This window comes from Pseudophryne corroboree, chromosome 4 (genome assembly GCF_028390025.1).
Source record: "Pseudophryne corroboree isolate aPseCor3 chromosome 4, aPseCor3.hap2, whole genome shotgun sequence".
Classification (NCBI taxonomy): Eukaryota; Metazoa; Chordata; class Amphibia; order Anura; family Myobatrachidae; genus Pseudophryne; species Pseudophryne corroboree.
Window position 1 is genome coordinate 357,169,978 of NC_086447.1, and position 22,976 is coordinate 357,192,953.

General features: G+C 44.2%; 1 protein-coding gene across 1 annotated transcript in view; it reads left to right on the forward strand.

Moving 5' to 3' along the window:
* Positions 1–22,976, forward strand: part of LOC134910910 (mucin-3B-like) — a 380,580-nt gene that overhangs the window by 59,188 nt on the left and 298,416 nt on the right. Inside the window, exons 5-6 of the mRNA XM_063919296.1 lie at positions 19,078–19,188; positions 21,778–21,894. Coding sequence (XP_063775366.1) covers positions 19,078–19,188; positions 21,778–21,894 — 228 coding nt within the window. The remainder of the gene's footprint in view (positions 1–19,077; positions 19,189–21,777; positions 21,895–22,976) is intronic.

Sequence of the window (22,976 nt, forward strand, 5' to 3'; positions counted from 1 at the left end):
TGCATATGTTTCCATGAACATTTCTTTTATATATTTTTGAGCTTTTCTCTTGCATATTATTTCTGCCATTCCTGCAATACTCCAGTATAAAATGATGATTAACAACTAGTCATTTAACTCCTTACTGAATTGTTATTTTAATAAATTTATGAAACGGAACTTTCTTCGTCCTCCCTGCTTTCTCCATACCCCAGCACCTACACCTGTGGTTGGTTCCGGGTTAACGGATTCACAAAAACACCCGGACCTGACAGTAAGCACTGGCCACATGGATCCGTCAAGTGACCAATTCGCAGGAGGCGGTGCTACTTCAGATATCCTTTCCCGTCTGGAAAACCAGGAGTCTATACAGACACAAATAGTGCAGTTTATGCAAACTATGGCAGACCGTCTGGAGATTCTTCATACAGCTATTAAAACGTCTCAAGTCCAGATTCCAACTCCGGTTGTCCCAGTTACCACTACAGCTTCTCCTGAGACGCTACCTACGTCCTGCTTGCAGTTACCCTCTCCAAGTAAGTTTGACGGAACCCCAAAACTTTGCAGAGGATTCCTGAATCAATGCGAGATCCAGTTCGAACTGATGTCCTCCAGTTTCCCATCAGCTCGTTCTAAAGTTGCATATGTTATTGCCCTCCTTTCCGGTCAGGCTCTGGAGTGGGCATCACCATTGTGGGAAAGAGGAGATCCTATCCTCTCTAATTACAAGGAGTTCGAATCATCCTTCCGGAGAATCTTTGACGAACCAGGCAGAACCACCTCAGCATCTTTGGAGATTCTCCGTCTACGTCAAGGTTTACGTCCTGTCAGTCAATATATTATTCAGTTTCACACGTTGTCTTCAGAGTTAAATTGGAATGAGGAGGCCCTGATCGCCGCATTTTGGAATGGACTTTCAGAGAGAATCAAGGATGATTTAACCATCCGGGATGTGCCAACTAAACTGGATGAATTGATTTCTCTCTGCAACAAACTTGATCTACGCTACAGAGAGCGATGTTTAGAAAAATCCAGGGCAGAGCGATCCAGTCCACGTTATCATCCTAGACTTCGACAAGATTCTTCATCACAGTCTCCGGTAACGACAGAAGAACCTATGCAGATTGGGCGCTCTCGCCTCACAGAGGAAGAACGACTTCATCGTCGACAGGGTAACCTCTGCATGTACTGTGGGTCCTCCGAACATTTGGTTAAATCCTGCAAACTCCGGCCTGGAAAACTCTCGCTCCTAGCTTATTCAAGGGAGGTTAAGCTAGGAGTTACTTTAGAACCACGTTCTGGGAGAGAGCCGACCTTGTCTATTCAATTAGAAGTTCCAAGTTCTACAGTGAAAGTTTTAGCTCTCCTAGATTCCGGGGCAGCCGAGAACTTTATCTCCTCAGACTGTGTCATGCGGTCTAAAGTCCAAACTATGCCTCTGGAAGCAGCAGTTGCTCATTCCGAATACCTCTCCTTCTACGTGATTCCCAAAGCCTCTCAAGATGTGATACTTGGTTTACCTTGGCTGCAGAAACATAATCCTCAACTCAATTGGCAAACCATGGAAGTCCTTTCGTGGGGTAAATCTTGTACCAAGGACTGTTTAGCCTCAATTGTACCTCTTCGGTCAATTAGCCTTCCCGATCTACCTCCGGTGTATCAACCCTTTGCGGATGTTTTCAGTAAACAAGCAGCAGACTCTCTACCTCCTCATCGCGAATGGGACTGCCCAATCGTCCTGGTTCCGGGCAAAACCCCTCCTAGGGGACGAATTTATCCGCTATCCATCCCAGAGACGCAAGCTATGTCTGATTATATACAGGAAAATCTAACCAAAGGATTTATCAGACCATCTTCTTCACCTGCAGGAGCCGGATTCTTTTTCATTAAGAAGAAGGACGGTGGGTTACGACCTTGCATAGATTACCGTGGACTCAATGAGATCACTGTGAAAAACAAGTATCCATTACCCTTAATTCCAGAGTTATTTGACCGGGTAAAGGGAGCTACTGTGTTTACAAAACTGGATCTCCGAGGGGCCTACAATTTAATCCGCATCCGGGCAGGGGACGAGTGGAAGACTGCTTTTAATACCCGGGATGGGCATTACGAATACCTTGTAATGCCTTTTGGTCTTTGTAATGCACCTGCAGTTTTTCAAAGCTATGTGAATGAACTTTTTCGTGACCTTCTCTACAAGTGTCTAGTAGTGTACCTGGATGATATCCTAATATTCTCTAAGGATCTAAAGTCTCACCGTCACCAAGTTAAAGAGGTACTGACACGTCTGAGGAAAAATCAACTTTATTGTAAGTTAGAAAAGTGCACTTTTGAAGTATCTTCCATACCGTTCCTTGGTTACATCATTTCTGAATCAGAGCTATGTATGGATCCCGGTAAGGTACAAGCTATCCGAGATTGGTCCACTCCTACAACTCTCAAGGGGATTCAGCGATTTCTTGGCTTTGCTAATTTCTATAGGAGATTCATTAAGAATTATTCTACGTTAGCTGCTCCCATCACAGCCCTAACTCGCAAGGGAGCAAATCCTACGAACTGGTCTTCTGAAGCAATCAAAGCCTTCTCTGATTTAAAGCAAGCCTTTGTGTCAGCCCCCATTCTTCGACAGCCTGATTTGAATCGTCCCTTTCTACTAGAGGTGGATGCATCTACAGAAGCAGTAGGAGCTGTGTTATCCCAAGTCTTTGAAGATAAAAAAGTCCATCCCTGCGGATATTTCTCCCGTAAGTTCCTCCCGGCCGAGCGTAATTATGCAATCGGTGAGCAAGAATTACTTGCCATCAAGTTGGCATTTGAGGAGTGGAGATACCTTCTAGAAGGAGCACAACATCGCATTACAGTATATACTCATCATAAGAATCTTCTATATCTGCAGTCAGCTCAGTGCTTAAATCCACGACAAGCTCGATGGGCGCTTTTCTTCACACGATTTAATTTCAAGCTCACCTATTGTCCTGGATCTCAGAACAAAAAGGCAGATGCCCTTTCTCGGTCCTTTGCTTCTTCTGAATCAAATGATGCTACCACGAATCAAGCCATTGTGAATCCTACGTCCTTTTTAATGACTCGAACCTCTCCAGTTCCTCCGCCTGGCAAGACCTTTGTCGCCACAAATCTTCGAAAACGGCTGCTTACCTGGGCTCACTCCTCCCCTTTCATGGGTCACCCTGGGGTTCTAAAGACTCTCAAATTCATTCAACAGTCTTATTGGTGGCCACGTCTCAAAGCCGATGTCCAAGAGTTTATAGCAGCATGTCCTAAATGTGCCCAACATAAGAGTCCAAGAAGTTCTCCACCAGGTTTATTACATCCATTATCCATACCCAAACAAATATGGACTCATATCTCAATGGATTTCGTGACCGATCTACCTCCATCAAAAGGGCGAAATACCATTTGGGTGATAGTGGATCGATTTTCGAAAATGGCACATTTCATTCCATTAACTGGGTTACCATCAGCCCCTTTATTAGCCAGATTGTTCATCTCTGAAATCTTCAAGTTGCATGGCCTTCCTCGAGAGATCATCTCTGATCGGGGAACACAGTTTGTGGCCAAGTTTTGGAGGTCGCTTTGTTCATCTTTAAATGTCAAGTTGAACTTTTCTTCTGCATATCATCCTCAGACAGATGGACAAACTGAGAGAGTAAACCAAGACCTTGAAACATTTCTCCGGCTATATATATCGTCCTCACAGGATGACTGGGTTGACTACCTTCCATTGGCAGAATTTGCTCATAATAATCTCTTCCATTCGTCTTCAGAATCTACGCCCTTTAATATTAACTTCGGCTTTCATCCTCGTGTGCCAGAGTTCCAACCATTGCCAGCCCTAGAGGTTCCAGCAGCAGATCAAGAGCTTCTACGTCTATCTAGAATCTGGAGTTGTGTGCGTAAGTCGTTGGTCAAAACTTCCGCTCGTTATAAATCTTTTGCAGATAGAAAACGTAAAGCTGTACCGAATTATAAGGTGGGAGACCAGGTTTGGATTTCTACACGCAATCTCAGGTTCAGAGTTCCTTCTAAGAAATTTGCTCCCAGGTTTATTGGTCCATTTCCCATTGTAAAAGTACTCAACCCTGTGTCATACAAAGTCAAGTTGCCACCGTCTTTGAGAATTCCTAACGCCTTTCATACATCTTTACTGAAGCCTTTGATTCTCAATAAGTTCCGTACTATCCAGTCCAAATCTCCCAAAGTTCACTCTTTGCAGAATGAGGAATTTGAAGTTAAAGAGATTGTGGACTCACGTTCCCGATATGGACGTTTACAGTTTCTGGTCGACTGGAAGGGTTACGGTCCGGAGGAAAGATCCTGGGTTTTCTCTGAAGATGTTCATGCTCCAAGACTGGTACAGAAATACTTCTCCAAAAATCCTGATAAGGTTCAAAGGTGTTCGGAGACCACCCTTAGAAGAGGGGGTACTGTCACGAACCGGTCTCTCACCTCTGCGGGTTCTGGGGTTCATCCGTTGCCAGTGCGGTTGCTTGCGGTGCTGTGCGCCCGTGTGGGGACGCGGCGTGATCAGTAGCACAGGTAATGCAGAGTCTGGGAACTGGAAGTGCGGGGACCAAATGGCCTAAGGCACTGCGGTGTGTCTGCTGTATAGGAGGTGGCCATGTTGGAGACCAAATAGGTAATACAGAGCACTTGTGAAAACACCTGTGGGCAGGTGTAAGCCAATCCCGTGCGTGTGCTGCCATTAAGTAGGCTGGGATCATGTTACTCTGGGCCAGTGCTTTGTTGTATCAACGCTGTGCTCTAGCTCTGAGCTCTCTCCGTGCATTCCTGTGTGATTCCCGTGGTCCAGATATCGCCTCCGTTCCCAGAGGTCCGTCTGCAGTCTTCACTGCTAAAAGATCAACCGGCTCTCCACTGTGCTGTCAGTTAATTGCACACCTACTGGAAACAGTTGAATTCCCAGAGTCTTGCATGAGGTTACCTAGTCTGCCTACCATACAAAGTTTGGAGGATTCCATTTCCCTCAGCTGTTCGTTTGTTCAACTCTGCATTTAACCCATTCATCACCTTGTTATCTACTACAGTTTCACAGTGATCTCCGGAACCCGCAAGTAACCCAATTCAGTACTTTATATTTGCTATGTTGTCATAACAAGGATAATTCTTCACAGTCTCTCAGTTAACTCTCAAAACTCCATTGCAAATCCTTACAGTTATTTCGTCATGTCTGCATTAACCAGTAAAACACATTCTGCAGTTCAGCATCGAAGCTTGTTTATATTTGGACAATTCAACATTTATTCATCAGCTTGTTTTGCATATGTTTCCATGAACATTTCTTTTATTTATTTTTGAGTTTTTCTCTTGCATATTATTTCTGCCATTCCTGCAATACTCTAGTATAAAATGATGATTAACAACTAGTCATTTAACTCCTTACTGAATTGTTATTTTAATAAATATATGAAACTGAACTTTCTTCGTCCTCCCTGCTTTCTCCATACCCCAGCACCTACACCTGTGGTTGGTTCCGGGTTAACGGATTCACAAAAACACCCGGAACTGACAGGATGCAAGAGTTATTTGCTGCTGTGCCTCCGTAAGCAGATTTCGCTGCTCAATATAGTAACAAAAGTCCAGCGGCACTCAAGCAGACTGTCACAAAAGTAGACTGAAGAAAGAAGTCTCTTTAATACATCAATATACAATATATATATACAGATGTGTCCACATACATATAACCTCCTGCCACATTGAACAGTCTTTCTAGGGTGCGACTTGGTACTGCCGGACGTCTTTCCGTACAACTTTTTCCCTTAGAATGCACATTATTCACAAAATGATGCGTACTGTAATACAACTTGTAGCACACAGAGGATAGATGTATGTGGACACATCTGTATATATAATGTATAAAAAAAACAAGGTAGCCTGGCGCTGATAATAGCAAAATGATTTCTTAAATATACATACATTTATCCACTCAGCTCAGCAGCAATGGGAATAAACAATTAGGTAAAAAGACACTAAAAAACTATATTAGCTCTGCACTAATAAAGTGAGAGAAAGTTGGTATGGCACAATTACAAAATGAATTTATTAAAATAAGTTGATCGGTCAAAATGAACAAAGGTGTACACCACCGCAAATGAACCATCCATTGATAATTAAATCTATATCTCAAATACAGTACATATACCTGTTAAGGGAGGTGGATCTTTATATACTATGGGGCTAATTCAGCTTCATATGCTGATCTGCAGAAATCTCCACGGAGCGATTTCAGCACATCAGCACATGTGCATACGCAGAGACCTGAAGGGGACGGGAAAGGGGCGTACACATAGAATCCTGCTTTCTTACTATTTTGGAATGCTGGATTATTGGTGGAACAAGAGCTACAAAATATTTATTTGTGGCGTTTATAAGACTATAAAAAAATTATGTTTGCTGTTCATTTTTTTTCTTGAAATTTAAGTAAAAAACTTTTTGGCACTTTGAGGGGCTTTTTTTACTTGTAACAATGAGTAAAAAAGACTAATGGTATTTTATGAAAATACAGAGGGCGGTATTCAATTGTCCATTCAATTGTCCACCACCATGCTATTCAAATGTTTCTGCCAGAGGCGTATCTAGGGTAGGGCGAGTGGGGCACGTGCCCTGGGCGCCTAGGCAGGCCCAGGAGAGGGGGCGCCGCCGGCGGCCAGGGCATCATGCCCCACTTGCCCCCGTTAACCCTAAATGTGAGGGGAGGAGAGTGCAGCGTCTCTCCCTCACCGCCGCTGCCAGCACTAGCAGCGCTGCCAGCAGCGCTGCTGTGTCCGGTCTCCGGCGTTAGCCAATCAGAGCTTGCGAACCGGCTCCTGATTGGCTGCCGGTCCGCGAGCTCTGATTGGCTATCGAACCGGCGCCAGACAGCCGCCGGAGACCTGGAGCGGTGAGGGGACAGAGAGGCGCTGCGCTGCGCTCTCCTCCCCTCACATATCAACAGCAAGGCGGCCGGTGAGTGACCGGGGGGGGGGGGGGGGGTCGGCGGCGGCACAGTGGGGCATGTATCTGGCACCAAATGGGGCAGGGGCCTGGCACTGTGGGGCATGTAACTGGCACTGTGGAGCATGTATCTGGCACTGTGGGGCATGTATCCAGCACTGTGGGGCAATGTAACTGGCACTGTAGGGCAATGTAACTGGCACTGTAGGGCAATGTAACTGGCACTGTGGGGCAATGTTACTGGCACTGTGGGGCATGTATCTGGCACTGAGTGGGGCATGTATCTGGCACTGTGGGGCAATGTATCTGGCACTGTGGGCCAATGTATCTGGCACTGTGGGGCATGTATACGGCACTGTGGGGCATGTATCCGGCACTGTGGGGCAATGTAACTGGCACTGTGGGGCACGTATCCGTCACTGTGGGGCATTGTATGTGGCACTGTGGGGCAATGTAACTGGCACTGTGGGCCATTTTCAGTGGCCACACCCCTTCTGGAGCGTGGCCACACACCATTTTTCGGCGCGCGCGCCCACATCCTTCTTTTTGTGTTTTTTTTTTTTTTTTTTTTGGGGGGGGTGCCATTTTCCATCTTTCCCTGGGCTCCGAAAACCCTAGCTACGCCTCTGGTTTCTGTTGATGGGTGTGATATCAGCATTTCAGCCAGTTACCCCTGGTGTGGCGAGCTGAAATAAGTGAAAAGTGACCCGTTTGGGCATCTGTGACTTTACGCATCTAAAACCAACTGCTATGCGGGCTATATAGGTTACAACGGGACCACTGTAGACAAAAGATCGGTTGGGAAATATCAATTGAATATCGCACTAAGCGTCTGATTCAGAGTTGCATGCTAGCCGCATGCATTGCTGAGATGCACGCAGTTGCCCAACGCTTTATGTACTGCATGTGTGTCCATGTTGCACTGGGCCTGATTAAGATGTGGTAGGAGTTGACTATCACTGTTGCTTCCTCCAGTTATAGCTGTGTGTGGTAATGCAGTAGGAGGCAGCTATACTAGTAGATACCTCCTTCTGCAGTAGTGATGTGAGCTGCATCCTGGGATGCAGCACTGGATCACTGACTCACCATTGGACAGCTTAAGTCACACATGGGGGCATGCAAGCCACCCATTGTAGAGCACAGTAAATCTCTGTACAGATCCCGTCCAGCGACGGGGATCCCTGGCCTCTTCCCTCCCCCTAAACGATAGTGACATGCCTCCATTTTCACAAACGTAGGTCGTCGCTGACCCTTGCCTGCCCCCTAAATGGCATCAGACTGTCAATCACTTACAGCTTGATGCCGATCTGCTTTCCACATTGCAGGACCTGCTCACCAATGCAAAGTGCCCATGTTCAGTACTTTGTGTATGCATAAAGTACTGAAAATGGTCACTTTGCAACATGCACGGCAGCAACAACTGGACCTGAATGAGAGCTACTGCGCATGTGTCCTGATGGCTATCGCACAGAGGTGCAAATCCAATGTGGATGCAGGGAGTAGATTTCATTGGGCATTCCTGATAGGGTAATAGGTGGTGACTAGTCAATGGTTTGCCCAATGGTGCATCTGACACACCAAGAGTATACTGCTGTAAGGCCCTTCAAGAGGGCATTTAGTTTTGCACAAACCGGCCACATCATTAGCATAAAATGCAGACTCATCTGTGTCCAACTCAGAATCAGGCCCAGAGTCTTCTGAAAAAAACTGGGTATGGTTTGTGTGGGTACCATGTTAAAAAAAATCATTGATATTGATATTGGAATAGGACAAGCGCAAATGTGAAAAAAATAACCTCAACATAAGGGTGAGAAAAAAGGGGGGTAGAGGAACTTGTTGGGCACTGGAAAGGAAGTGGGCTGCCTTGGATGCACCTAGGGGTTTTCCTAATTACCCCAAAATGACATATATGGTACAAGAAAAATGGTGTAGCCTGGGCGCCCTCTTTCCGTGGCATATACCAACTCAATGGAATTGAAGAACAATTATTTAAAATCAAGAGAATGCAAATCACCTTTCAAATGACAGTGTCAAAATAGCAAATGCTTAAAATCAAACTAAAGATTTAATATAATAACATATGCACAAAACACAATAAAATCGTAACAAAACAAGAGCATACCAAATAGGTAGCCCAGGAGCCGCAGGTGGTATAACGTGGTAGGGTGGTCCGGACTTCACCCTGCTCTGGCTCCCAAGCTTACCAACGATAGTCCTGGTTCCAATACGCCAGTGTCCATGTACCAACGCGTTTTGAGATGTATAATCTCTTCCTCAGGGCGAAATGCGTTGGCACCTGGACACTGGCGTATTGGGACCAGGACTATCGTTGGTAAGCTTGGGAGCCAGAGCAGGGTGAAGCCCGGACCACCCTGCCACGTTATTCCACCTACGGCTCCTGGGCTACCTATTTGGTACGCTCTTGTTTTGTTACGATTTTATTGTCTTTTGTGCATATGTTATTATATTAAATCTTTAGTTTGATTTTAAACATTTGCTATTTTGACACTGTCATTTGAAAGGTGATTTGCATTCACCTAATTTTAAATAATTGTTCTTCAATTCCATTGAGTTGGTATAAGCCACAGAAAGAGGGTGCCCAGGCTACACCATTTTTCTCGTACCATAAGGGTGAGAAAACCCTCAGCAGTGAAGGGGTTGACATTCTCTATTATATGAAATAATAATTACCCTGCCCATATTTTAAACATTTCTAGCACTTAAATCCAACTTTTTATCCGTTTAGTTACCTAAACTGTAAAAACAGTTAAAAAAACATTGCCACGATAGCCAAAGCAGCAATTGCTAAATAGTCATAATAAACCTTTATAACTTAATAGAGTCCATATACAGGATTTAGAGCTATAAAGCTCCAGTTCTCATTGCAACATCGTTACAAATAAAAACAAATAACAAGACAGCGTAAAGAACTGTGCGTTCTTCTAAATCACAAATCCCCAAGGAAAGTCCAATTGTGTCGGTTGCGATGCCTGACCTTCCCAACACTGGATGGGAAGAGGTGGGGCCTTCCACCATTTGCACGCCCCCTGCAAGTGCTGGAAGGAGCACCCACAGTACAGTTCCTGATTGTCAAATTGAAGATGTCACTGTTGAAGTACACTAGGATGAGGATATGGGTGTTGCTGGCGCTGAGGAGGAAATTGACAAGGAGGATTCTGATGAAGAGGTGGTTTGTTTAAGTCAGGCACCCGGTTAGACACCTGTTGTCCGTGGGATGAATAAGGCTATTGACATGCCTGGTCAAAATACAAAATAAATCACCTCTTTGGTGTGGAATTATTTCAACAGAAATGCGGACAACTGGTGTCAAGCCGTGTGTTGCCTTTGTCAAGCTGTAATAAGTAGGGGTAAGGACGTTAACCACCTAGGAACATCTTCTCTTATACGTCACCTGGAGCACATTCATCAGAAGTCATTAACAAGTTTAAAAACTTTGGGTGACAGCAGAAGCAGTCCACTGACAACTAAATCCCTTCTACCTCTTGTACCCAAGCTCATGCAAACCACCCCACCAACTCCCTCAGTGTCAATTTCCTCCTTAGACAGGAACGCCAATAGTCCCGCAGGCCATGTCACTGGCAAGTCTGATGAGTCCTTTCCTAACTGGGATTCCTCCGATGGATCCTTGAGTGGAACGCCTACTGCTGCTGTTGTTGCTGCTGGGAGTCAATCATCATCCCAGAGGGGAAGTCGGAAGACCACTTGTACTACTTCCAGTAAGCAATTGACTGTCCAACAGTCCTTTGCGAGGAAGATGAAATATCACAGCAGTCATCCTGTTTCAAAGCTGATAACTCAGGCCTTGACAACTATGTTGGTGTTAGACGTGCATCCGGTATCCGCCGTTAGTTCACAAGGACTTAGAGAATTGCTTGATGTAGTGTGTTCCCGGTACCAAATACCATCTAGGTTCCACTTCTCTAGGCAGGCGATATCGAGAATGTACACAGACGTCAGAAAAAGAGTCACCAGTGTCCTAAAAAATGCAGTTGTACTCAATGTCCACTTAACCACGGACATGTGGACAAGTGGAGCAGGGCAGACTAAGGACTATATGACTGTGACAGCCCACTGGGTAGATGTATTGCCTCCCGCAGCAACAACAGCAGCAGCAGCAGCACCAGTAGCAGCATTTTGCAAACGCCAACTCGTTCCTAGGCAGGCTACGCTTTGTATCACCGCTTTCCATAAGAGGCACACAGCTGACAACCTCTTACAGAAACTGAGGAACATCATCGCAGATTGGCTTACCCCAATTGGACTCTCCTGGGGATTTGTGACATCGGGCAACACAACCAATATTGTGCGTGCATTACATGTGGGCAAATTCCAGCACGTCCCATGATTTCACATACAATGAATTTGGTGGTGCAGAATTAAAAAAAAAACCGATGGGGCGTGCAGGAGATGCTGTCGGTGGCCTGAAAAATTGTGGGCCACCCTCTATATGCTTCAGAAGATGGAGTAGCAGCAAAAGGCCATTCAAGCCTATACATCTGCCTATGGTATAGGCAAAGGAGGGGGAATGCACCTGACCCAAGTGCAGTGGAGAATGATTTCAACGTTGTGCAAGGTTCTCCGTCCCTTTGAACTTGCCACACGTGAAGTCAGTTCAGACACTGCCAGCCTAAGTCAGGTCATTCCCCTCATCAGGCTTTTGCAGAAGCAGCTGGAGAGATTGAAGGAGGAGCTAAAACGGAGCAATTCTCCTAGGCATGTGGTACTTGTGGATGGAGCCCTTCATTCGCTTAACCAGGATTCCCGGGTGGTCAATCTGTTGAAATCAAAGCACTACATTTTGGCCACCGTGCTCGATCCTAGGTTTAAAGCCTACGTTGTATCTCTCTTTCTGGCAGACACAAGTCTGCAGATGTTCAAAGACCTGGTGAGACACTTGTCAAGTCAAGCGGAACGTGACCCACCAACAGCTCCTCCTTCATTTTCTACCGCCACTGGAGCTGCCAGGAAAAGGATAAAATTTCCAAAACCACCCACTGGCGGTGATGCAGGGCAGTCAGGAGCGAAAACTGACATCTGGTCCGGACTGAAGGAGCTGCCAACTATTACTGACATGTTGTCTACTGTCACTGCATATGATTCTGTCACCATTGAAAGAATGGTGGAGGATTATATGAGTGACAGCATCCAAGTAGGCATGTCAGACAGTCCGTACGTATACTGGCAGGAAAAAGAGGCAATTTGGAGACCCTTGCACAAACTGGCTTTATTTTACCTAAGTTGCCCCCCTCCAGTGTGTACTCTGAAACAGTGTTTAGTGCAGCCGGTAACCTTGTCAGCAATCGGCGTAGGAGGTTACTTCCAGAAAATGTGGAGAAGATGATGTTCATCAAAATGAATTATAATCAATTCCTTCATGGAGACATTTACCAGCAATTGCCTCCAGAAAGTACACAGGGACCTGTGATGGTGGATTCCAGTGGGGACGAATTAATACTCTGTGAGGAGGGGGATATACACAGTGTAAGGAGTGAGGAATCGGACGATGAGGAGGTGGACATCTTGCCTCTGTAGAGCCAGTTTGTGCAAGGAGAGATTGATTGCTTCATTTTTGGTGGGGGCCCAAACCAACCAATCATTTCAGCCACTGTCGTGTGGCAGACCCTGTCGCTGAAATGATGGGTTTGTTAAAGAGTACATGTTCTGTTTATACAACATAAGGGTGGGTGGGAGGGACCAAGGACAATTCCATCTTGCACCCAGGCCCGGCGCTAGCCGCTCAGCAAAGGGATGCAGTGCAGGCAGGCGCCGGGCAGGAGAGGCGCCTGCCTGCACTGTATCCCAGCTGAAGCGCCGTTCTGTCCCCCCTGCTGCTGCTGCTGCGCCTGCCCTGTCACACTGACAGGCAGCCGCAGCAGCGCCGGCAGCATGACTCCTTCTCCTCTGTCCTCTGTGACAGGGAGAGGAGTGTTTTCGGTCTGACGAAAGGGGGCGGAGCTACACGGACCAAGAGGCAGAGCTACACAGACCAAGGGGGCGGAGCTACACTGACCAGGCTAGCACACTGTGGAAGATCTGGCCAGCAAGATTGTGGTAAGGGTATGTAAAGAGTGTGAGAGAGAAAGTGTGTGTGTGTGTGTGTGTGTGTGTGTGTGTGTGTGTGTGTGTGTGTGTGTGTGTTTGTGTATATGTATGTGTGTTTGTTTGTATTTAAAAAGTGGATGCTGTCTGCCGTAATGTGTAAAAAGGGGGGGCGCTGTCCGCCGTAATGTGTAAAAAGGGGAGCGCTGTCCGCCGTAATGTGTAAAAAGGGGACTCTGTCCGCCGTAATGTGTAAAAAGGGAGGCGCTGTCCGCCGTAATGTGTAAAAAGGGGACTCTGTCCGCCGTAATGTGTAAAAAGGGGATGCTGTCCGCCGTAATGTGTAAAAAGGGGACGCTGTCTGCCGTAATGTGTAAAAAGGGGAGCGCAGTCCGCCGTAATGTGTAAAAAGGGGAGCGCTGTCCGCCGTAATGTGTAAAAAGAGGACTCTGTCCGTCGTAATGTGTAAAAAGGGGATGCTGTCTGCCGTAATGTGTAAAAAGTGGAGCGCTGTCCGCCGTAATGTGTAAAAAGGGGACTCTGTCCGCCGTAATGTGTAAAAAGGGGATGCTGTCTGCTGTAATGTGTAAAAAGGGGAGCGATGTCCGCCGCAATGTGTAAAAAGGGGACTCTGTCCGCCGTAATGTGTTAAAAGGGAGGCGCTGTCCGCCGTAATGTGTAAAAAGGGGGGCGCTGTCCGCCGTAATGTGTAAAAAGGGGGGCGCTGTCCGCCGTAATGTGTAAAAAGGGGACTCTATCCGCCGTAATGTGTAAAAAGTGGACGCTGTCCGTCGTAATGTGTAAAAAGGGGGGCGCTGTCCTCCGTAATGTGTAAAAAGGGGACTCTGTCCGCCGTAATGTGTAAAAAGGGAGGCGCTGTCCGCCGTAATGTGTAAAAAGGGGAGCGCTGTCCACCGTAATGTGTAAAAAGCGGAATCTGTCGGCCGTAATGTGTAAAAGGGGCTCTACCTGGTGTAGTGGCGCTACTGTGCGGCATAGTTTGAATAATGGAGACTACTATAATATGTAATATGAATTGGTATTATTTTGTGGCCACACCCCTTCCCCGCGAAGCCACGCCCCTATATATTTTTTTGCGCGCCTATGGCGCGCACTGCCGCTATTTTACATACAGGTGTGGGGTGCCGTTTCCCTCTCTTGCACACAGCGGTAAAATGTCTAGTTACGGCACTGTCTGTGTGCAGGGCCGTAACTAGCGCTGCACAGAGTGAGTGTGGGCAGAGAGTTCACATCCATAGGCTTACACGGATCTCCTGCAGCTCAGGGGCCCAGGAGGCCATGGTAACCCCCCGGCCCTACATGTAAAGTATGGGAGGGCGCAAATTTATATTTTGCAGGAGGGCGCCGAACACCCTAGCACCGGCCCTGCTTGCACCTCTTTTTTTATTTATCTTTGCATCATGTGATGTTTGGGGCCAATTTTTTTAAGTGCCATCCTGTCTGACACTGCAGTGCCACTCCTAGATGGGCCAGGTGTTTGTGCCGCCCACCTGGGTCGCTTAGCTTAGTCATCCAGCGACCACAGTGCAAATTTTAGGAGTAAAAATAATATTGTGAGGTGTTCAGAATAGACTGGAAATGAGTGGATATTATGGTTATTGAGGTTAATAATACTATAGGATCAAAATTACCCCCAAATTCTATGATTTAAGCTGTTTTTGAGGGGTGTTTTGAAAAAAAACACCTGAAACCAAAACACACTCGAATCCGACAACAATTCTTAAGGGAGGTTTTGCCAAAACGCGTCCGAATCCAAAACACGACCGCGGAACCGAATCCAAAACAAAAAAAAAACAAAACAGAAAAATGTCTGGTGCACATCTTTTATTATAATGTGCCTGCTGAAATAATGGTTTAGTAGCAATTGACAGCTATGATTCTTACCACTCCCAGATATTTTAATGTCAATACTGTATGTTAAATGCTATAGCCCTGGATACATTTTCCAGTTAGGAATTTGTCCAATCCGTTTTTAAATACATTTACAGAGTCTGCCATTATTACCTTCTCCGGCAGGGAGTTCCAAATCTTTATTGCCCTTACCATGAAGAACCCTTTCCTATGTTGTGAACAGCATTTTCTCTCCTCTAGCCTAAGCGAGTGCCCAGTGCCCACGCGTCCTATACAGAGTTCTTTTAATAAACAAATCTGCTGCTAACTCCTTGTAATGACCCTTTACATATTTGAAGATATTAATAGTATCTCCTCTCAGTCGACTCTTTTCTAGTGTATACATATTTTACCTAGTAAGCCTTTCCTCGTACTCCAGTGTCTCTAACCCTTTAATCAATTTAGTAGCTCTTCTTTGAACTCTTTCTAGTTCCCCGATATCTTTTTTATAATACGGTGCCCAGAACTGAACACAATATTCCAGGTGAGGATGTAACAATGATTTGTACAGTGACAGGATTACATTCTCGTCCCTTGTCTCAATGCCCCGTTTAATGCACGCAAGCGCTTTACTTACCTTCTTTGCTGCAATTTGACGTTGTGTACTGTTATTAAGCCTATTATCTATGAACACCCCCAAATATTTTTCTACCATAGTTACTCCTATATTTTTCCCATCTAGAGTGTAGGATGCAAGTGTGATTTTTGTCCCAAAATGCATAACTTTGTCATTCTGTAGAGACTCCACATCGCCTTTTGAATTAATTACCTTACACTGTTTAGTATCATGTGCAAAGATTTACACTGTGCTTTCCAGGCCTATTCCTAGATCATTGATAAATATAGTGAACAGCAGTGGGCCAAAAATGGATCCTTATGGTATTCCGCTGACTACTGATGCCCAGCTGGAGAACATCCCATTGACCACTACTTGTTGCACTCTGTTATCCAGCCAATTACAATGTACAAATAGTATATCCTAGGCAAGTTCCCTTAATTTGATCAGTCTCCTATGAGGCACTGTATCGAAGGCTTTTGCAAAATCTAAATACACCATGTCCACTGCTTTTCCATGGTCAAGATTCTCGCTCACTTCCTCGTAGAAGCTAATTAAGTTGGTTTGGCATGATCTGTCCCTTACAAACCCATGCTGACTTATGCTAATAAACTTAGTAGCCTGTAGGTGATCCCCTATGCTATCCCTCAAAATGCCTTCCATTATTTTTTCCACTATAGAGGTTAAACTAACTGGTCTATAGTTTCCAGGATTATTTTTATTTCCCTTTTTAAATAAAGGCACTACCTCAGTTACGCGCCAATCCCTTGGTACCATACCTGATCTAATTGAACTATGGAAAATCAAGTATAGGGGTTTTGCTAGCTATAACCCCTAGCTCCATAATAACCCTCAGATGAAAACCATCTGGTCCTGGTGATTTATTAATCTTCACATTACTTAGTCTCTCCAGGACTACTTCCTCACTTAAACAAGCATCAAGCCAAGAGTCATTAGCTTCACTGTCGTTATGCACTAATTTCACCGGCTCATCCTCCCTGGTGAATACTGAGGGGAAAAAATAGTTCAGTATTTCCACTTTTAAGTTGTCATCATATATCAAATCTCCCAATTCATCTTTTAATGGGACTACGTTCTCTTTCTTTAACCTTTTACTGTTTATATATTTATAAAACTTTTTAGGATTGGTTTTACTCTCTATAGCGATTCACTTTTCGTTTACAATTTTAGCTGCCCTTATTACTTTTTTGTGTCTTTTATTGCATTCCTTGTAATACCGGAATGACTCCTCCCCTCCATTAGATTTAAATGTTTTGAAAGCACATCTCTTATTAGCCATTGCTTCTTTGACCTTCTTATTAAGCAACATTGGTTTGTGTTTAGTACTCCTGCGTTTACTGCTCATGGGAATTAATTTGTGAATACTGCTTTCAAGCAACCCTTTTAAAGCATCCCTCATTTCCGATGTGTCTTGCCTTGAAACTAAACTTCCCAGTCAATGTCATTTAGTTGCTGTCTCAGCATATTGAAGTTAGCTCTTCTAAAGTTAAATGTTTTGGTTGCTCCCTTATAGCTATGTTTCTTGAAACATGTCAAATGTGATTATATAGTGATCACTGTTTCCCAGGGTCTCCCCAATGTTAGTGTTTGATATAATGTCCACATTATTGGTAATAACTAGGTCCAGAATAGTTTTACCTCTAGTTGGGTCCTCAACCTATTGAGTCAAGAATTGATCCTTCAATGTATTTAAAAACCTATATCTGTAAGGGACCAAAAGGACAATAAATAAGGGATAAATATATGTTAATGGAAGTAAATTAAGTACAAATTAAAGTACAATAAAATACAGTAATGGACAAAGGGAGACAATTGAGTATACAAAAAAGTTGGAAAAGTAAATATTTATCTGCTCCTTTTTCTTCCGATCAGCACTCAGATGCAGTGGCTCAGTGACTCATGCTCCCCGCAGGGCCCCCTGCTCAGTGCTCCCCCGGGTCACTGCTCAGAGCTCCCTGGTTGTTGGCACGCCCCCCCCCCCCCCCAGCTCACCGTACTGCTCCCTGGGCTCCCCGCACTGCTCCCCCGGCTCCGTGCATGGTACGGTTAGCGGCACTTGCACCTTACAGATGCTGCGGCCGCTCCGTCCTGTTGCTCCCTGCTTCTTCGCTCGGGCTCCTACTCCCGCTCGTCACTTCCGGTTCTCTCAGCGTCTCCACACCTCCTCAGCGTCTCCAGACCTCCTTGCTCACCTCCTTGAAGAAGTGAGCAAGATGGGAGCAGGCAGTGAGGGAGAGGAAACAGAGAAGACGGGAGGGGAGGGGTCCAGGAGGCAGGTTGAGGGGGGGGGGGGGATAATCTGCCTTAAGTAGTTAATGTGAGGAAGGGCTCTCCGTGACTTCTGCGCTTTTTGAAATCTGCCTGATCATGTGAGAGAATGTATTCCCTACTATTTTGTATAAACTGTAAAAAAACATTATACAGATTGTAATCATGGAGTTAAGAATAAAAAATAACAACCAAAGTTTCCCCAGATACCAACAATGGGCTTGTAAAGTGTGGTGATTGCTCCATTAGGAATTAATGGAGCAATCGCCAGCTGCAAATAGTCAAAATAGTAACAGCCTGGCATGCCATGCAGCAAGCCGTATTGCAGCATGTCACAAAGCAGCAAAGGTAAGCATGGCTACATCTGTGTGTGTGTGTGTGTGTGTGTGTGTGTGTGTGTGTGTATATATATATATATATATATATATATTAGAGATGTGCTGGTCTGGTTCTCTGAGGACCAGACAAACCCGAACATTGAGATCCGAGCTGGGATCCGAGTCTGGAGGGAAAACCTGAGCCAGACTCGCATCCCAAAGAGAGGCCGAATATCATCTTCCCACTATCGGATTCTCATGAGTTTTAGATTCTATAAAGAGCCCCATGATTGGCGCCATCTTCACTTCAAATGTGTAAAGTGCTCTTGACGGAGGTGTCTGTCAGTACTGTGTATATTTGGCATGGGGGGTATCAGTCCAGGGGTGCTGTCAGCTCTGCTGTAACAGTCCAGCGGTGCTCTGTGGTGCCGGAATGCCTTCTAGCCCAGCCAGGCTTCACATGCCAGGGGCGACTTAAATCGATGCATTCACAATCAAATTGCGAACACATCTCAAGGCAGCACAACACACATTGGGCACCTTGCCCTGTGTTGGGTGGTCCCCAGCATGTGAGTAGATGGATGCAGATCTTTCTAGGGAAGCAAGATCTGCGTCCATCAACAAATAACTATGTGTTATTTAGTTATGTGTTATAACTATGTGTTATTTAGTGAGGTTCAGTTTTTTTTGTATTGCATGCTGATAAAATTATAAAGTGTATACTTTTATTTGCCTCCCTTATGTTATGATATATTGATTGTGACTAAAGATTCTTATATGACATCACTGTATATTGTGAGTAAAATAATATTACTTACCTGGTAATTGAATTATTGTGTCAAGAAAGAGTGAAATACCTGGAAAAGAGCAAAGAAAACTGGTATAATGTAAATGATATGGTATTTGAATTGCTAATTTTTGCTTATATAAATATATCCTATTACTGCTACATTTACAAATTGTTATAATTAATTTGATTTTGTTCTTCTGCAGAAAATGATTATTGTAAAAACTCTCCATGTGTCAATGGACAATGTCTGAATGGTGTATATGATTATATCTGTCTCTGTAACAACGGATGGGAAGGACCTTCATGTAATACAGGTGATGAAATTACGCTGTTCTGCATGAATATGTTACCCTGTATCTCTCATATTCTAAAAAAGTTAAAAAATAAAGACAAGTATTCTCTTCATGAGGCAACCCACAATCTATAGCACATTATGTTTATTCCAATTATCTTTAAAAATAAATGTTTATTATATAATTAAAAAATTTATTATTTCAAATTGTTATATTTTATAATATTTGAAAAATATGCAGGGGGAGATTTATCAAATCTTGGCGATCAATAAAGTGGAGAGAGAGTACCAACCAATCAGCTTCTGTCATTTTACAGAATTTGGGGGCAATATAGTAGGCTGTGCTATTTGTAGTTTGTAAGAAATACTGCTAGCTTCTATTAGTAGGCAGGCATACTCCAAACCTGAATAAAAATAGCAATTAGGTGAAAAAATCCCTTAGGCTTAACACATGAAGAAAGTGTTTTGTAATAATACATCAAATTTACTAAAATATTCTTATGTTATGTTAAAAGTACTGTAGTATTTATTCTTCTAAAATGTTTTCTCTAATAATGGTGTATATAGATAGATAGATAGATAGATAGATATAGATAGATAGATATATACCGTAGACAAAGACATACAAATACATATAACATACTGTACATTAGTTTAGTCCAATTCTAAGTGCTATTATCTAGAAAGATACAGTAGTCTCCTGAATATATACACATGGATCCTTCCATAAGCTCTTAAGATATAAATAAGCATAATCTTGTAAAAGTCTCATCCATTTCACAGGTAAGTAGCACATAAAATCCTTGCTGCTAATAACGCTGTAAAAAATTGAATATTTTACTAATATTTATATAAAAAGAACTGAAAACCATTCAATAAATTCCAATATTAAATCATTTTTAAAATGTGCTTAGAAGACTACATCTGGACTAAAAAAAGTTTTTGGAGTGCCTAGTGTATGGAATACAGTACTTACCTTTTTTATCTGAAACATATGAATTACATATTTTTAGGTTGCCCACTGCAACTGGATAACAAGTAGTTTTTCATGTGACCATTATACTGTATACACAGATACATAGCTATTAACTTTCCTGTGCAGATTCTGATTTTTAGAGAAGAGAGGACCTGTTTTCTCTGACTTGAGAATGATACTGTACAGTAATGAGTAAATTGTCATTATGCATACATTTGATCTCAGTGGGCCTAATTGAGATATTTATGCTTTCACTACAGCCACAGTATCTTTGTATGCAGTAGCTAAAATAAAATATGTAAAAGCATCAGGAAGCGTCTGTTATAGAAAGATGCGCACTGTACTGTATGTATCTGAAGATGCAGCATCAGATAATAAGCATGAACATCAGTTATCTTAGTGACCCTCAGGTTGACCAAGTAATTCACACTGCTGAAGACGGGGAAGTTGTGTCCAACGATGCGGCCACTGGCATCAGCACTCCCAGAAAATGAGGCCAACATCCCCTGTTCTCTACAACAGTGCCTGTCACTGCCCCCAAATGCCAGAAGCATGTCACTTAGGCTACAGTATTTGGGGCACTGTGAGCGACATTGAAATTCCAGATCTGCACATATGCAGGGCAGTTTAGCGCATGCACAGACAGAGCTAGATTAAGGCTTTTTGGGGGACCAGGGCACTTAATACGGAGGCCCTAAGGTCTGTAATTCAAATCATAGCAAAGTAGCCCTAATACAATTTTAACTAAGGTTTAGTGCGTCAAACATTAATAATTAATGCAGAAGAGAATGACACCCCCAACATATCTGCATTAACACAACGATTTACTGTATGAGCAATGTTCAGCAACATTTCAAGTCCTCAGGTCCTATATACTGTACATACAGTATTTATTATTTCTGGGTATCCTACACTTTGAGGAAAAGACCTACAGAGGTCTGGAAATGTCAGTAACAATTAATACAGATTTACACCAATTTAAAAGTGTGTGAAGAGCTGCATCTTCCTTTGAATAGGATACAGATGGAGACCTGCTCATCTATCCCTTTAATAGGATTAACTGAGCGAGTGCTGTCGGACTTAATCCCTGCTGTATTGTTTTCCCTGTATTCTATTGCAGCTGAGAACAATGAAAGGCTTATGCTAATAAACCTTGGTGCACTATGGCGCAGCAGAGAAGGCTAGATGAGCGAGGCTTCATCTGTACCTACAGTATAAACTAGGAGGCCACTTCTGGACATACTGTTTCTTTATCAGAGTGACAAACTTTACCACACACACACTTTAATCATTTCAGTTTTCATTGCTAAAAAAAAGGTTCACTACTGTCTGTCTTTGTCTGCTGATGATCCCCTGTCACTGTCAGTGTGTGGGTGCTGTTGCAGGCTGCTGAGCAGTGGACCGGATTCATGGCGGGTGGTCCTCTCAGAGAGGGGCACCGGGGTACTTTCCTTCACTGCCCCCTCCCCTTAATCCAGTCCTGAGCACAGATCCAAATACATTAGATATGTATGTAAATGTCGGTCTGACATATACCTCTGAATCAGACCCAGTTCTCATAATCTGTTTGATTGATCTTTGAGAGGTGTCATAAATAGTTGTGCTTAGATGAATTGTTTCTAATTTCCTTACTAGACATTGATGAATGTGTCAAGAATAATCCCTGCAGTTCTCGGAGTATCTGTGTGAATCACCCCGGCACCTATGAATGTGTCTGCAGTCCAGGATGGACGGGACCAGTATGTACAATAGGTAAAACAAGATTATCATTTCTCTTGTCATTGCTTCCTTGATTCTCATTTAAAATACATAAAAAGCTTCCTGGTTTTCTTGAACATAGATAGGTTTTAAGGGCCTATTCGTTATCGAGGGATCCCAATAATTAAGTATCCAACTCAAGTTACGATGGTGTATAAAGTACAGGAGAAAGTCAGAATTGCTCCAGTTGTGGAACAAGTGATCCAAAAAGCAGCTGTACCTCCCGCTATCCCCATAACCTTCACTTTCACCACTAATTCCAAGGTGTGAAAATGTACACTGCTGAGTAGCCTCAGTGCGCATTCGTGAACGCATGTGCACAGAGGGCTACCAAAGACCCCTTTACTTTAAAATGTGGAAACTAGTGATGCTGCATTTGTAACATGCCCTAAGCTGAGGATGAATATGTCCCTTAGTCTCAACTTTAGACTTCTCTGGAAACTTACCTCTTTATATCATCCATAAACTATTCTATCTGATCGCCTCCTCTATACAGAGTCCATGCAAAATTGCATATGTTCTCTTTCATATAATCATCTAATCACAGGCCAACTCTGCTGTGTTGCTGGATCATACAGCCCACCAAGAACCTTTAACCATAATTTCCGACATTCTGGCTGCCCCCTCCGGGAGGGGGTAGCCAGGTCGGCACAGCAGGGGGGACGTGGCACAGCATGAGGGTCATGGCATGCCTCGATGATGTTATATAGGGGTGGTACAGGGGCGGGACTGCACGTCATAGCCCCACCCCCTCCACACAATGCCGAGTATTACCAGCATTGTGGGGCAGGGGGGCGGAGCCATGATAACTCGGATTGCATCATAAGACCCCCGGAACGCCCACTTTGTTCTGTGGTGTTGGCTGGTATCATTGGTGATGTGGGGGAGATGCGGGGGGCTGCAGGCAGGTGGCGCAGGTCAGGAGACTTGCCCACTCTTCCAGGAGGCCGGGACCGCCACCCGTTTCTGGAGCTTCCCGGCCGTTCCGGAAGAGTAGGCAAGTATGCCTTTAACCTTGGCTGATCCTATTTCCCTACAGAGTGTAGGCTTGTGAGCAGGGCCTAATTACTATACCT